The 17215-nt window shown below is 47.3% G+C and overlaps 1 protein-coding gene across 2 annotated transcripts in view; it reads left to right on the forward strand.

Moving 5' to 3' along the window:
- CDC42BPA (CDC42 binding protein kinase alpha) overlaps nt 1-17215 on the forward strand; it is a 488866-nt gene that overhangs the window by 389061 nt on the left and 82590 nt on the right. For both annotated transcript variants that reach the window (XM_033938547.1, XM_033938546.1), the window contains exons 25-26: nt 180-316; nt 10250-10389. In XM_033938547.1, coding sequence (XP_033794438.1) covers nt 180-316; nt 10250-10389 — 277 coding nt within the window. The remainder of the gene's footprint in view (nt 1-179; nt 317-10249; nt 10390-17215) is intronic.

Raw genomic sequence — 17215 nt, forward strand, 5'->3', positions numbered from 1 at the left:
CATCAGGCAAATGCCTGCAGTAAAAAAAAAAAAAAGAGGTGTTAAAACTTTCTTGATGCTCTCCCTCGATACTCTTCCTTTCTAATCTCAACCTATGTCATATGTTTACAATCTCTCACAGTGAAACATAATATATCATGTTGAACTCTGAGATTTCTTGCCTTGTTTTTGGCCAATAGTGTGTGGATTCTCCTGCCATGTGACCTGTGCAGACAAAGCTCCAGCAGTGTGCCCTATTCCTCCTGAACAGACCAAGGGACCTCTGGGGATTGATCCACAGAAAGGAATAGGAACAGCATATGAAGGTCATGTCAGAGTAAGTACTGTTGGCAGGAGACAGAAATGGAGAATCTGGAGTTAAGCCTTCCTTTTAAATTAGGACTCAGGAGCCCATGCAGAAAGGCTCACAGTAGAGGTCAGTGTACCGGCTCTACTGTGGAATTAAAGTGAAAAAGATCTACCAGCATTCTATATGTAATGAGTATGTAAATTGCTGCATTAAAAGTGTGACAGTAATCAGCAGCTCACTGCAAAATATCATTCTTTCTGTCAGTGTGACAAAATGGCCCCATCCAGTGCATCGCCACTATTTTGCAGATGACAATGCTGGAGACTGAAGTGAGTGGGCATTGCTTCTGCCTTGTTCAGATATAGGGGATATGAGGAGGGCTTTGAAAAAGGGTTAAGGGGCGCCTCAATATTTCTCAAGGGGCAGTGTATAAACACTAAATAAACACAGATACCATGGAGGTGGGGGTGTTTTAAATCAAGGACAGTGAATTCATGTGGGTGAAAGGAGGGGAGACAATAGACTACTAGGGATTTTTGTGTGTGTGTTTTGGTGGGGGTTCCATTAGACTACCAGTTGTTTTAATGTTGGGGGTAGGGAGGAAGGGGGGTCGCTATACTACTATGGATAGGAGCTGTTGCAGAAAGCAATTTGGGGCAGGGTGGTTGGATTGGAGTGGATTGGGTGCTGCTAGACACCCACTTCTTTCGACCAACCTTTTACGTTGTCCTGATCTGACAAAAAGTTTCTCATGCGCAGCGTGCAGGAAAAACTTTTTCTTTTTTATTGCATGGCTATGGAATCTATAATGACCACATTACCATGCATTTAGATAGTCTGTGATGAGGGTTTCTGTTCGAGTTAACACCTGCACTGAAGATCAGCCTGTAAAACCCACAATTTAACATTAAACTTGCAATAATTTCTGCATCAGCCCCACAGTTGGATAAATGTAGTTGTGTTTATTCATTTGAACACACAGAAATGAAGGTTAATAAATAAAAATAAAACAATAAGGAGAGATATTTTTATTGGACTAACTAAATATGAATTTTTTTTTTTTAAATCATCTTTTGGGAACTGTCAATTCCTCCTTTAGGCCTGAACAGAATAACCAAAAGATAACAATACCAAAAAACATAAATCATAAAAAGTCATTCCAATGAATGATCAGGTTACAAGTAGAATGTTATGTCTCGTAATGTATTAGAAAGACAAGCTCACTTACTGCTTTCTTGTTAGTTTCAAGTTTAATTTAGTTTCAAAGTATCTGATCATTTTGAATTCTTGTGATACTGGATTTTGTTAGTTTCCTTCAAGTATCCAGAAAAGGGTCACTTTGATCTGCTCTCTGGCATCATATCTGAAAAGTTTTCAGCCCAATCAACTTGCTAAATTCGGAGTGATATTTTTCCATTGTAGCTGAAGAGTTTTATTTTATTTTACAATGTGCCAATTTGCAGAATCGTAACGCAATGTTTTGACATTGTTTCAGATCACCGATTGGCCAACGTAAGAACGGTCTATTGGGCTTGATGGACCATTGGTCTGACCCAGTAAGGCTATTCTTATGTTCTTACTGTGAAGTTCACTAAGCAATGCCTGTTACTATTGTTTCAGTACTATGTCCTATTCTGAAACCAGATTGTCTAGAATGAAGACTCAACCTGATTTTGTAACTGGTCAAAAAACACTTTTTCCAATAATTTTGCAATAAAAGGTAAATTAGAAACTGGACAATAATTATTAGGAATTAAGAGATCAGCTTTTAATTTCTTCAGATGTGGTCTAACTATGGCTTCTTTTAATTTTGATGGAACAAGTTGAGTTATCCCAGGACAAGCAGGCAGGTATTCTCACTAGTGGGTGATGTCATCCGACAGAGCCCCGATACGGACGTCTCACAAGCATGTCTTGCTTGAAGAAACTTAGAAGTTTCGAGATGCCAGCACCGCGCATGCGCCAGTGCCTTCCCGCCCAATGGTCCGGGCGTGTCTCCTCAGTTCTTTTTCTTCCGCGGAGCTGAGAAGTCTGTCTTCAATTTTGCGCCCATTGAATCTCTTTTTGCCTTCTGTTTTTGCCGCGGGTTGAGTTCTTTTGGCTCTCCTGTGCATTTGTTTCTTTCTTTGATTTGTTTTTTTTTTTAATTTTTTCTTCAGACACCGGGTCGGCTGCGTGGCTGGGGCCCCGCGCCTTCGACCTTGCGGCGGAGCTTTTCCGGCCTATGTCCCGGCCGATCACCGGTTTTAAAAAGTGTAGCAAGTGCCAGCGTGCGATTTCGCTCACGGACCCTCATCGACGCTGCTTATAGTGTCTGGGACCGGATCACTTTCCGAAATCGTGCCGGCCTTGCTCCACATTAACAGCGAGAGCGTTTAAGCGCCGCTGTCTGCTGTGGGAGTCCATGTTCAAGATGGAAGCTTCGTTGGATCCGTCAGCTTCGACATCGACTGGTGCTTCGACTTCATCGGCGAAGCCCTCTGCCTCCCCGGCTGCTTCGAGCCTTCTGAAGCCGGCATCGTTCACGCCGGTTTCGGCCTCGACTTCGGCGCCGGTGCCTTCCTTCATCTCCTCGGAGCAGGTATCGGCCCCTACAGTTCCTCCGGTGGTGCTTAAAGTGCCGAAGGCTGGCAAGCAGAAGCACGCGGCACCGAAAGAGCGCGGAGACCGTGCGGAAGGGCCCCCTTTTGGTGCGGATCCCTCCATATCGGCTTCGTTGCGGTCCATACTGGAGGCTCAGTTTGTGGAACTCATGACCACCATGGGACCCCGGCTGATTGCCTCGATCCAGGGTGACCTCCCCGTTCCGGTTCCGAGGGGCGGACCGCCCCCTCCTCCTCCGCCGCGCCGCACAACCTCGTTGCTCGGCGAGGAGGAGCGGCGAGCGGTGTCCGGGTCCTCGAGGCGGTCCTCGGTTAGTGCTATGCCTCCTTTGGAACCGATCCCCTCGAGGAAGGCCTCCCTTAGTGATATGCCTCCCTTGGAGCCTATCCCCTCGAGGAAAGCTTTGTTTAGTGATTTGCCTCCATTGGAACCTGTGACCCCGCCCCATGACACTGTGTGGCGTCCACCTTCGAGGCCTCCCTGTCCGGGGCATAGCAGAAAGCAGGACGAGTTCTTCCGGACCCCCTATCAAGCATGGGTGGCGTCAGGGGAGGCACCAGCTCTTCCGCCTCTTCGTTCGACGGCCTCGAGTCTGATCTGCTCCTTGGAGGCTTCTGATCAGGTTTCTCACAGACGGGCTCGATCCCCTTCCAGGCATCGTGAGGGGCATCGATCCAGACACTCCTCGAGGCATTCTTCTCGACACTCGACCGTCTCGCCTCAGAAGAAATTGCCTCGGTTGGGATATGCTGCTTCGGCTGGGTCTCCTCCTCCGGGCCCGGAGTTTGAGGACCCCGAGGTTTTCTACTCACCCTGTTGCTCAGAGGCCTCTATGGAGCCCGAAGCCTCGTCTTCTTCTAGCCCTTCTCGTAAACCGGCGACGGCGGACCAACTGTCTTTTTCCTCATTTCTTAGACAGATGGCGGATGACATGGACATTACTCTCGATGCTGGGTCTCGTTACTCCAAGGAGTACCTCGACACCATGCACTTGCCTCGTCCTCCAGCCGAGTCCTTGCGCCTCCCTCTGCACAAGCTCCTTGACCAGACCTTCATGAGGTGCTTTGAGTCTCCTTACTCTATCCCTGCGGTCCCTGGGAAATTGGATGCTCGGTACCGCACAGTGCATCATAAGGGCTTCGAGGGTCCTCAGCTTTCTCACCAGTCCCTCCTGATCGAATCCTCGCTCAAGCGGTCTCATCCTGGCCAGGTCTATGCTTCAGTGCCTCCGGGATGCGAGGGCAGAACCATGGATAAATTTGGTCGACGCATCTATCAGAATTCGATGATGACGTCCCGAGTCCTGAATTACAATTTCCACTTCGCCGCCTACTTGGAATTTTTTCTGCCTGTGCTTCGGAAATTCACACCATACATCGAGTCCCAGGCTCGGTTTGAGTTTGAGGAAGTGGTTGCTTCGCTGTTCCAGCTTCGTCTTCAGTTGATGCAATCTGCCTATGATGCTTTCGAGCTCTCGGCCCGAGCAGCGGCCTGTGGCGATGCGCCGGTTGGCCTGGTTGCGGACCATTGATATGGACCCGAACCTTCAGGACCGCCTGGCGAACGTCCCGTGTGCTGGGGTGGATCTTTTTGACAAATCCATCGAGACAGTCACGAAGAAATTGTCCGATCATGAAAAGTCCTTTCAGTCCATTCTTAGGCCAAAGCCTAAGCCTTAACAGTCTCGACCCTCTCGTCCACCGTTGATTTATCAGCGGCGTTATCAACCGAGGCAAACTCCACCTGCGAGGCAACCGGCGAAGCGGCAGCCTCCTCAGAAGGGTCAGCCAAAGTCTCAGTCGCCTGCTGTCCCTAAGGCCACTCAGCCTTTTTGACTGTTTCGTCGAGGGCATAACCAACCTCGTTCTGCCTCCCCCTGTTTTTCCCATCGGAGGGCGCCTCCATCATTTTTATCATCGCTGGGAGGCCATAACCTCCGACCTCTGGGTCCTTACTATCGTCAGGGAGGGATATTCTCTTCATTTCCATCGGGTCCCTCCAGACCACCCTCCAAGAGAGTATCCTTCCAACTTGACACAGGCCGCCCTTCTTCTTCAGGAAGCTCAGGCTTTGCTCCGGCTTCGTGCCGTAGAACCAGTCCCGTCGAACCAACTGAACCAGGGGTTTTACTCCCGATACTTCCTTGTTCCGAAGAAGACGGGCGACCTGTGACCCATTTTGGACCTCAGGGTCCTCAACAAATTCCTAGTCAAAGAGAGGTTTCGCATGCTGACCCTTGCTTCTCTCTACCCCCTCCTCGAGCAGAACGACTGGTTATGCTCTCTGGATCTCAAGGAGGCCTACACTCACATTCCCATTCATCCGACCTCTCGCAAGTTCCTCAGATTTCGGGTGGGACATCTGCATCTGCAGTATCGAGTGCTTCCTTTCGGCCTGTCCTCGTCTCCCAGAGTATTTACGAAGTGTCTGGTAGTGGTGGCCGCTGCACTCCGGAACCAGGGTCTTCAGGTATTTCCCTACCTCGACGACTGGCTGATCAAGGCTCCCTCGGCCTCAGGGGTCATCTCGGCGACCCTGTCCACGATTCTGTTCCTGCAGAGTTTGGGATTCGAGATCAACTTCCCCAAATCTCATCTACAGCCTACACAGTCGCTCCCCTTCATCGGGGCGGTTCTGAATACCATTCGCCTCAGAGCATTCCTTCCCCCTCAGCGCTTGGATGCTCTTTTTCATCTCTGCCAGTCTGTGTCTTCTCGCCAATCCATCTCAGCGAGACACATGATGGTCCTCCTGGGCCACATGGCCTCTACAGTTCATGTGACACCGTTCGCCAGACTCCATCTCAGAATTCCTCAGTGGACCCTGGCATCTCAATGGACTCAGGTGTCAGATCCATTGTCTCGACACATCCTCGTCACTCCTGCTCTTCGGCAGTCTCTATTTTGGTGGATGACCTCTTTGAATCTATCCAGAGGTTTGCTGTTTCACACTCCACCCCACCAGAAGGTTCTCACGACCGATTCCTCGACCTATGCCTGGGGGGCACATCTGGATGGTCTTCGCACTCAGGGATTCTGGACCAGTGCGGACCGACTCCATCAAATCAATCTTCTGGAACTCAGAGCCATCTTCAATGCTCTTCAAGCGTTTCAACATCTGCTTCACGACATGGTGGTCCTCATTCGCACAGACAATCAGGTCGCCATGTATTATGTCAACAAGCAGGGGGGCACGGGCTCTGCCAGGAAGCTCTCAAAGTCATGGGAGATGACTTTAATAGTACGATCAATCAGACACTAGATAATACAACAAAAGAAGCAGCATCACTTTGAGAGGGTGTTGAGTAAATCTAAAAAATCTAATTTGGACTTCTGGTTCACCAAGCATAGAGGGAGGATGCTGCTGAATGAGCTCTGCTGACCCCATTTGCCTCCAACTGTGGTTCAGAACTTTTCTCTTGCATTTTTAAAATTTTATTATTGTAATTTTAGCATAGTAAATGCAACATTAAATTAAATAAATATAACAAAAGGAATTATACAGTCCAGATAATACATACATATTAAACACAGATTGCCGATTGAACAAAGGATCCATTTTAAAGTACTATTTCTAGTGCATCAAACTTTAAATCGGAATGTACCTTGTTGGTTTCAAGGTCTTTGAGAGAGATATAAACCTGGTAAAGATTTACGATCTGCTGGTAGTATGAAATTAGTATGTCTGTCCCCTATAAGTGCAAATTACGTATTAACAGAAAAGAGCATGTTTACAATTGCAGGGATGTCCCTGTGGAATAACCTATCTGGACAAATAAGGTTATGTGTTGAGCATTTGACTTTTAACTACTTAAAACAAAGTTATTAGTTGACACCTATTTCTGGCATGGTTTAATAGTTATTAATCTGAAACTGCTTTATTGGCTATTGCCATAGAGTTTTACTGATAGTATCGCCATGGGTGACATTTGATGTTATAGTTATATGTATGTTATCATCGAGTTTTTGTTCACTGTATTTGTGTTTTATATTTTATGTATGTCAATTTTGTAAACCACTGAGTTTCTGGTGGTATAAAAATTTTTTAAATAAAATAAGATTCAGAGAGGGCTAACAAGCATCAATGTAATCTAATTTAATATAAATATGAAGCTATATAAAACATTTTTACTCAGAACTTTTCAAAACATTTAGAGGGATGACCAGTTCATTCACTGAATGTTCTAATGCTGAAGTAAGTTAAGGCTAAAATAACTTCATCCATAAAAAGACATGTGGCAAAGGCCGAGAATCCACTACCTTCGGGGCTATATCAACCTACGGACCAGGTGAGGCTCTGGACCAGGGTGCTGGTGCTAAAGGGCACCAAATGCCCATATCTGCGATTTCACTGGCCCAAAGATTAAGCTTACCTAGGACTGACTTTCTCTCCTCCCTTCTCCCCCTCCCTAATGGAACCAACACTGTTCTCTCATCTTTTCTCAACTCTCCCCCCCTCCACCCCCACACACATTCAACTGCTTTCTCTTCTCCTTCCCCTCGGTCTGTCAAACCTCCTTTGTGGCATGTGCTTGTCATACGAGATTGCACAGGGTGCCCTCTGCGGAAGTGGATGTCTGTCCCCAGCTAGTGAGGGACAGTGTGGATTATGTAGCGGATGCCCTTTCTGATCTCATTTGAGTTCTTACCGCTTTTGCAGTGTCTGCATGCCAGCCACTTTGGTTCCGTCCTTGGGCTGGGGATGCTGCCTCCACTTTAAGCACACTTTCTTTCAAGGGTCAGCTTCTTTTTGGGACTGGTCTGGATTACTTCATGGCCAGTGTTGCTGATTGCCGCCCTAAGTCTCTCCCTGTGAATAGGTCTCGCCGGACTTTGGGAGGGGGGCGGTAGTAATTTTTGTCCCTCCCTCCATTTTTATCAGAGATCCTCGGGCTCTTCCTCCCAGAAATAGTCCCAGGGATACAGTCCCCGTGACACTTCCAATTCCAGCCGTCCTCAGACATCTGAATCTCAGGCAGCTACTGCTCCTAAATAGCCTTCCAGAGGCTGTCTTGTTCAGTTTTTCCAGTAGTGGAGTTGCATGATTTCTAATGCTAAGGGACCAATTCTATAACTCTGTTTAGCCACAGCATGTGTGCATCAGAATAATATTATGAAATATGTATTTTAAAGAATAAATATTTTGTTTGAAAGGACATCTCTCTTGCCTTTTCTTTTGGTCTGGATCTAGACATGACCATTTATGCCAGGTCAGTGGCAGGCATAAATAGAGGGTGCCTAAGTTTACAATGAAAAGCGTGCAACTTATACTGTATACTAGTCTTTAAGCCCGTTACATTAACGGGTGCTAGAACATATGTGTGTGTGTCTGTCTTTTTTTCTCTCTCTCTCCTTAGCCGCTTTCTTTCTTTCTGCCTTTCTTTTTCCTTGGCTGTCCATCACCACCCCTTGCCTGCTCCCCCTGTCCATTTTCCCTTCCTTTTACCTCCCCTGTGTCCACCACCACCCCTTCACTGCTCTCCTTATGCAGCAGCAGCCCTTCTCCCTTTGTTTTACCTCCCCCCTGTCCAGCAGCACCTCTTTCCTTCTCCCCCTGTCCAACATTAGTCCTCCGTTCTTTTTTCTTCACCTCCCCTGTCCATCAGCATCTCTTTCCTTCTCCCCCTGTCCAGCAGTAGGCATCCCTTCCTTTTTTATCCTCCCTCCTCCTTCTTATCCCTATGATACTCTTACCTTGCTCTGCCCCTGATCAGAGGTTCCCGACAGCTGCCCAGTTGCACCCATTGGAAAAGTTCCCACTGCCGCATCCCGCACCCCTCCTGACGCGGCTCCCGCTGTCCTTTCTGTCTGTCTCTGTCCCTGGCCCCCTTTGCCTGTCTGTCTTTCTGTGTATCTCCCTGACCCTGTGTCTTTCTTCTTTCCTTTCTGTCTCCCTTCCTCCAAGTTTCAAGTTTCAAGTTTATTTTTGGGTTTGATTAATCGCTTTATCTTAATTCAAAGCGATGTACATAATAAAATTACAGAATAAAAAATTAATACATTAAAGAAAGTCTGTCCAAAGCAGCATTCCATCCCCCACACCAGTTCCCTGAGCACCTGCCCCTGTGTCTTTCTTATTTTCTTTGTGTTTCCCTTCCTCTCTCTGCCTATCCAAAGCAGCATTCCATCCCCCTCCATTTCCCTCCCCCCACACCATTTCCCTGTGCAGCAGCATTAGCGTTTCCTCTACCCCCCCCTGTCCCTTCCCCTTCCCGCGGGCCGGACTACAAAGGTGGTGATTCCAGCAGCGCTTTTATCAGTCTCCACACGCTGCTTCGGGCCCTTCTGCCCTGATTTACTCTGGCACGTCCCTGATGACATCATCAGAGACGCGGCAGAGCAAATCAGGGCAGTAGAAGGGCCCGAAGCAGCGTGTGGAGACTGATGTACACGCTGCTGGAATCGCCATTCGGGCCCGCGGGAAGAGAAGGGGGTGGGCGGCAAAGGAGAAACAGAGATCGGCGGCGGCGACAGGAGAAACGGAGAACATCGTCTGGCTGCGGTCCGGCTTGTGGAGGCGATCGGGTGGTGACGTATTCGCGCGCATGCGCACTCCTTCGGCCACAGACCTACAGCGCACGGAACACGCAAATAGGACTGCACATGCGCGAGTTAGCCTTTTATTATATAGGATTAGAGCCTATAGTCTGACCATGCTCAACCCACATATACACCCACCACTTGCAATTATGCACTATGGCACTTAGGCATGTACAAATGGAATAGTGCACTTACATGTGAGGCTGCTAGTTTTGGTGCCTCTGAAACATATACATAGTGTGTAAGTGTTGGTATTAAGTTACAAAATTACCTTTTAAGCATCTGACCAAGGTTCTCTTTCATTTTATATGTGATAAAATATTTAAAACCACAGAAATGTAAGAGTTTAATGTGTTTGATCATGTCATATGTGTACTGCAGGGCTATCCAAGTCCGGTCCTCGAGATCTACTGGCAGGCCAGGTTTTCAGGATATCCACAATGAATATGCATGAGAGAGATTTTCCTGCACTGCCTTCTTAGTATGTAAATCTCTCTTATGCATGTTCATTGCGGATATCCAGAAAACCTGGCCTGCCAGTAGATCTCGAGGACCGGACTTGGGCAGCCCTGGTGTACTGCATCATATTTGTTTAGGATTTATTTTTTTATTCTGATCAATATTATTCAGGAAAACATCACAAATAAATACTATTTTGTAGCATATGGTTTTGAATCTTATAATGAATTTTTTTTAAGTACTTGGCTAATCAAATTAAGCCATCAGTAACTGCACTGAGAGACGTTGTTTTCAGAACTTTTACAGCAATTCATGATGGATCCTTTGCTAAGTAAATCTGGGATTTTTTTTCTTACAGGTTCCTAAACCAGCAGGAGTAAAGAAAGGGTGGCAGAGAACTCTGGCTGTCGTCTGTGATTTCAAACTCTTTCTCTATGATATCGCAGAAGGCAAAGCTTCCCAACCCAGCGTTGTAGTGAGTCAAGTGATTGACATGAGGTGAGAAACTTCCCTGGTGAGAGAGGCATTGTCAATAGGCTGAAACTAATCTGATCTGCAGGATCATACATTTAATCTGAATTAGTTGAATTTGTATTTTACTTCTCTTTTCATATACCATCAACTGCAAATTTGGATTGTGTGGATTTTAGCATTATTTCTTAGGGAGAAAGGAATAGGTAAAGTTTAAAAAATAGGGAGGAAGTGATGTTGTGCCAAGATGGCTATACTTCACTGGAGCTTCAAGACATTGAGAGATACTGCATCTGGTGCAGAAACAAGTACTGCAGCAAAGACCAAAGTGCATGGAGTCTGGGGTGGCAGATGATCTTAAAGGAGCTTGCTTTCATGGAAGCTGGAGCTGCCCTTACTGTGGGTACAGCAGCTGAGGGTATGAAAAATGTGAACCTTAAAGGTGTGCCTGAGGCGGTCATAGAGACATCTGTCCTGCTTTGCACCCCAAAGTAGCAATATGTGCAGAGGAATGGGAAAGAGCAGCAAAGAAATATTGATGATACAACTGAGACCAAAGGAAGTTTGAGTGGAAGGAAGGCTGTATGAGAGGAGTAATGAATGTGAGAAGGATATGTCTAGCAAGGATAAAGGAGAGGAAATGATTAGGTTGCAAGCTATTATTACCACCTTAAATTTGAAGGTGTCAAATCTCCCTTTAAAACAACTGCTGTTGAGAGAGATCAAGAATCTTAAATTCTTTAGCATCCCTACCAGACCAGACCAGAACCTAAGGGTTATGTCCATCAACTAGTGAATGGAAAAAGAGAAACAACATAGTTCTGTGATATGCACCCCTTAAGGACATCATGCAGCCTTAGATTGCTCAGTATTTCTCTGTCTCCAGCAATTAGTGATGGTATCCCGTGCAGGTCCTTGGTTGATAAGGCCAGAGGAGTTCTTGAACCAGTAGGAACTGGTTTAAAATAGAGCTCTATATCCTCTCAACTTAAAAAAAGGAGAGGAACAATTTAGCAAATACTTCCCTTTTACCTCTCTCTTTTCCAACTTGTGGGGTTGTCTTGGGGTAGAAGTGCCTTTCAACAACAAAAAATAACCTGTCTAACTTCTCAGCAACTGTGACAGAGAAGTTTGAAGCACAAATGACGTTGCTCTTGCTAACATGGAGGTGCCAACACAGATGTTTTATGTTTCTTCAACTCCTGAGGCCCAAAAAAAGGCAGGCATGGAGGTTCTATCACTGAAGCTAGTTTTTATAGCTTACTTCATATCCACACCTGAAACAGAAAAGGAAGGCATGTAGGTTCAATCTCAGATGCTATTTTTTTTTTTTATATCTTGACTTTGACTCACAGCTTAGGTTTAGAAGGGACAGACTCAGAGGTGCCATTTTGAGTGCTGTGTTTTTTTTTCAGCATGTCAAGCAACGCAGTGCTCACATGGGAGCTCAGTCACACAGTTCACACTCAAGGGGGTAGTGGGTTGGTTTCTTTTTGTTGCTCTGCTACTTGTCTCTGAGGCCTGTTTGTGGAGCAACTGAAGCAAACTCTGGAATTGGCAACTACTTGGATCATGAGCAATGTAAGGTGACTTTCTGGGGCTCCCAATTAAAATTTCTACTGAAAGAAAAGCTGATCCTTCTCGCAAATTGAATAGCCTTGGTTCCATCCTCCCTTCTTGGAGCTCCTTTGCCTGGTGCACCGATGGCATCATTTTTAGTGCCTGTCATGACTTCTTTCTGGACCATTAACCTTTCATTTCAGTGAATGCACACCAAGCACAGTTTATGCTGCACCACTCGCTTATATCTTGGGAGTGTTGAGTCTCTTCACAGCATAAAGCAATTTAGCCCTTAATCTCTTTTTTTCTTCCGGTAGGAAGACCTTTCAGTCTGTTCCTTTGTCCTATCTATTACTTATTAAAAAAAAAGGATGGGGAAATGGCAGCCATTTTGTGGTCTCCTCTGTGGCAGGCTCTCACTGAGATGCAGGCTCAAATCTGGTCATTAAGATTTCTTTTTCGTGAGGTCCCTTATTTGCGCTTATTCACCACAAAGAAATGTGTTATCAGGAGGAGCATTTTCTGGAGAGGTTTCATAATCTTGACTCATAATGGATTTTCTCAGGAAATACTAAATAAAACTATTAGAAGTCCTGGTCTCTAGTTCTTCCATTCTGTGCTTGCCCTGGGAGTAGGGCTTTTCTACCTTTTTTCTTCTCAAACCCTCTTCAAGAGTTCTCTGAAACATGCCAGTTCTGTTATTTCATCTAGCTGTCTTCTTTCAACCCTCCTAGCCCTAGAGTTCCTTGACAACAAATCAATTCTCCACAGATTTCATCACAGCTATGGCATGCCATTGGGGTCTATTTACATAATATGCAGTAGTGTGCATTGACATTTATGGCAAGGGATTCAGTACATGAGCTAAACCAGGGGTGAACAACCATGGTCCACGCCAAGTCGGGTTTTCAGTATTTCCACAATGAATATGCATAAGATCTAATTGCATACAATGAGAGGCAGTGTATGCAAATTCATTGGAGAAATCCTGAAAATCCGTGTAGATTGAAGCTTTCAAAGACTGAGGCTGAACACTCCTGTACTAAATATTAGTGCAATAAGTATCCTTAACCAAGGTTAATGTGCTCATTGTTTGTGCTCAATAATGTGACATCTTGGTCTATTTCAGAGAGTCACTAATAATATTTGCTTCTTCTCCTTTTGACTTCTGTATCACTACCGCCTTTCTAAAATCTATCCTTCAGAGTTATATACAGACTGGCATTATGTAGTGTAGAACTCCAGATTATCTCCGTAACTGGAGAGAAGCACTGCCTAGCAAGCTTGTCCAGATGTGGAGTGAATGGAGAACCAGCCACCATATGGCTGAAATCAGCATAATAAACCAATGCTTTGGCCTGCTTCTTTCTTGGTCAGAAACAGTGCTGGGATTCTGTGTCATGACCATTCATCCACAGCTACTCTTTCTCTAAGAGTCTCAGGACAATATAAAAATAAGTGCTATATTAGCCTCATTCTCTAAAGAGGGTGACAAAATTCACATTTTGAAAGCTTATTCTAATTTCAAGAATGTACTTTTTGTTTTAAATTATGGAGGAACCTATAATAAATTTGCTCCTTTTGATCTAGTGGCTACTTCTTGAAGCCAGTTATACTTTTTGTATTTGTTTTGCATTCATTTCTGCACCAAATCAGGCCATAATATCTGGTGTGGCTATTTCAGAGCGCACAATAAAGAGATACTTGAACAAAAATGCATGGTAGAGTTGCCAGAAATAAGTCATTGCTGCACCAATGACACAGCCTGCTCCGTTTACAAGACACTAAACAGCACCTAAAGAAGCCTCAAATCTTCTGGAACAAAATAATTTGGAGTGATGAGACCAAAATTGAACTTTATGGTCAGTCATAAATGCTTTGTTTGGAGTGGAGTCAACAAGGCCTATGAGAGAAGCAGGAAAGTGGATCTCTGCTGTTTTGGAGGGGATGGTGAGCTACAGCAGCACAGGGAATTTATTCAAAAATGATGGCAGGATGAATTCAGCATTTTATCGGAAAATACTGGAGGGAAATTTGCATTCATCAGCCAGGAAGCGGCACACGAGGCGTTCTTGGACTTTCCAACGTGACAATGTTCTGAAACATAAGGTCAAGTCAACCCTTCAGTGGCTGCAGCAGACAAAAGTAAAGGTCCTAGAGTGGCAACCACAGTCTCCTGATCGCAACATCGTTGACCCATTTTGGGGAGAGCTCAAACATGCAGTTCATGCTAAACATCCAAGGAATTTACAGGATCTGGAGGCTTTTTGCCAAGAATAGGCAGCTTTACCACATGACAAAATAAGGTGCCTCATTTGCAACTATCAGGAAAGACTGCAAGTAATCATTAATGTATTACCGTATTTTCACGTAGATAACGCGCACCCGTGTAAAACGCGCACACGGGTATAGCACGCGAAAAACACAAATTTATGTACAGAAATTTTTATATACCGCGCACACCCGTATACCGCGCATACTGCCCGACTCTCCTTTCGCCCGCCCCGACTCTCCTCTGGCCACCCCAACTCTCCTTTCGCCCGCCCCGACTCTCCTCTCCCCCTTGAAGTCCTGTCCCCACCCTGAAAGCCTGATGCCCCCCCGACGTCCGATTCACTCCCCCCCCCGCAGGACCGCTCGCACCCCCACCCCGAAGGACCGCTCGCACGCACCCGCACCCCCACCCCGAAGGACCGCTCGCACGCATTCCCACCCGCACCCCCACCCTGAAGGACCGCTCGCACCCCCACAGCCTCCCGACACCCCCATCACGTAGAAGCTCCTACCGGTGTCCTGTTGCTTCCTCTTGGCGGTCCCGACTCCCCGACACGATCGGGGCAAGAGGGAGCTCAAGCCCTCTTACCCCAGCCAACCGCGGCACCCTCGACACGATTGGGGCAAGAGCGAGCTCAAGCCCTCTTGCCCCGCCGACTCCCCAACTCCCCGACAATATCGGGCCAGGAGGGAGCCCAAGTCCTCCTGGCCCTGGCGATCCCCCCCGCTAGTTGTTCGGGCCAGGAGGGAGCCCAAACCCTCCTGGCCACGGCAACCCCTACCCCCACCCCACACTACATTACGGGCAGGAGGGATCCCAGGCCCTCCTGCCCTCGACGCAAACCCCCCTCCCCACAACGACTGCCCCCCCCCAAGAACCTCCGACCGCCCCCCCAGCCGACCCGCGACCCCCCTGGCCGACCCCCACGACACCTCCACCCCCTTCCCCGTACCTTAGTGTAGTTGGCCGGACAGACGGGAGCCAAACTCGCCTGTCCGGCAGGCAGCCAACGACGGAATGAGGCCGGATTGGCCCATCCGTCCCAAAGCTCCGCCTACTGGTGGGGCCTAAGGCGCCTGGGCCAATCAGAATAGGACCGGGAGCCTTAGGTCCCTCCTGGGGGCAGGGCCTTGGGCACATGGTCGGGTTGGGCCCATGTGCCTCAGGCCCCGCCCCCAGGAGGGACCTAAGGCTCCCGGTCCTATTCTGATTGGCCCAGGCGCCTTAGGCCCCACCAGTAGGCGGAGCTTTGGGACAGATGGGCCAATCCGGCCTCATTCCGTCGTTTGCTGCCTGCCGGACAGGCGAGTTTGGCTCCCGTCTGTCCGGCCAACTACACTAAGGTACGGGGAAGGGGGGTGGGGGTGTCGTAGGGGTCGGCCAGGGGGGTCGCGGGTCGGCTGGGGGGCGGTCGGAGGTTCTTGGGGGGGGGCGGTCGTTGGGGGGAGGGGGGTTTGCGTCGAGGGCAGGAGGGCCTGGGATCCCTCCTGCCCGTAATGTAGTGCGGGGTGGGGGTAGGGGGTCGCCGTGGCCAGGAGGGTTTGGGCTCCCTCCTGGCCCGAACAACTAGCGGGGGGGATGGGGGTCGCCAGGGCCAGGAGGACTTGGGCTCCCTCCTGGCACGATATTGTTGGGGAGTCGGCGGGGCAAGAGGGCTTCAGCTCCCTTTTGCCCCGATCGTGTTGGGGAGTCGGGGGGGCAAGAGGGCTTGAGCTCCCTCTTGCCCCGATCGTGTCCGGTGTCGGGACCGCCAAGAGGAAGCAGCAGGACACCGGTAGGAGCTTCTACATGATGGGGGGGGGGGGGGTCGGGAGGCTATCGGGGTGGGGGTGCAGGTGCGTGCAAGTGGTCCTTCGGGGTGGGGGTGCGAGCGGTCCTGTGGGGGGGGGGTGAATCGGACGTCGGGGGGGGAACTATGTAAAAAAAATTTTGTACAGCGCGCTCACGTGTATAACGTGCAAGGGTATGCACGGTACGTAAAAACCACGTATAACGCGCGCGTTATATGCGAGAAAATACGGTACATGATATTGAAAACTAAGGATATGCAAACTTTTGCAAAAGACCGTTTAATTATTTCCTTAATTGCTATGGTTTGTTTAATGGCTATGCTGTTCTGTGATGCATAATGGGACACATTAAAAATAAATGTGTTTTGTTTTATCACTTATTTTCCACAAATGGTACACATCTTAAACAAATTCTGCCAGGGTTATGTGAACTTATGACCACAACTGTAACATAGTCCTCCCTTTCCCATCTCTACTCCCAACAATTCTGTACTCATGCACTTCCCTAGCTCTACCCTAACCGCAACCAATAAAGCCATAACTAAAATCAACCACCGCATGCACAAATCTTTAAAAAGTCCAAGCTACAATTTTAAAGCTAAACCAATTATTATACAAATTTGCTGCATGATGAGGCGCACTATCATATTTTGTTATAAATTATGTATGTAAATTATGTAAACCGTTTAGTTTTAAACAGTATAGAAATTTATAAAATAAAATAAAGGGTAAGACAGACACCTCAGGCTTGCCCTTTCAGTTGCTCACCTTAAGGTCAGCATATTTAAAGGGATAAGCACCTGATGATGATACTGCTAGGGGCAGAGCCTTTCTCCCCATACAGCTAGCCCTATGTCTGCCCAATCTAGTAAACCAGTACAGATAGGTGAAAGTATGTCCAGATGTCTTTCAAAATTCCTCTACTAACTGACAGTATATTTATCTTGGCTTCACAGAGTAGGAGGGGGAGGGGCAGGGGCTCAGATTGTGATAAATTCCTACATTCACCACACTTTGTATCACTGTAAAGCATTTGGAAATAGCTGTATCCTGTAAGCTTTCATATGAGGTTTCTGTATTGAACATTGTAAAAGGTTGACAGTTTATTAATTGAATTTAAAAAAAATAAATAGTAGTCAGGGTTTGTTTAGCATCAATCAGTGCTCTGCCTTCATTGCACTGTGCCCCGGACTCGTATATCCACAATAGGCTTCCAGTTTGAGGGAAG

The sequence above is a fragment of the Geotrypetes seraphini genome, chromosome 3 (assembly GCF_902459505.1).
Source record: "Geotrypetes seraphini chromosome 3, aGeoSer1.1, whole genome shotgun sequence".
NCBI lineage: Eukaryota > Metazoa > Chordata > Amphibia > Gymnophiona > Dermophiidae > Geotrypetes > Geotrypetes seraphini.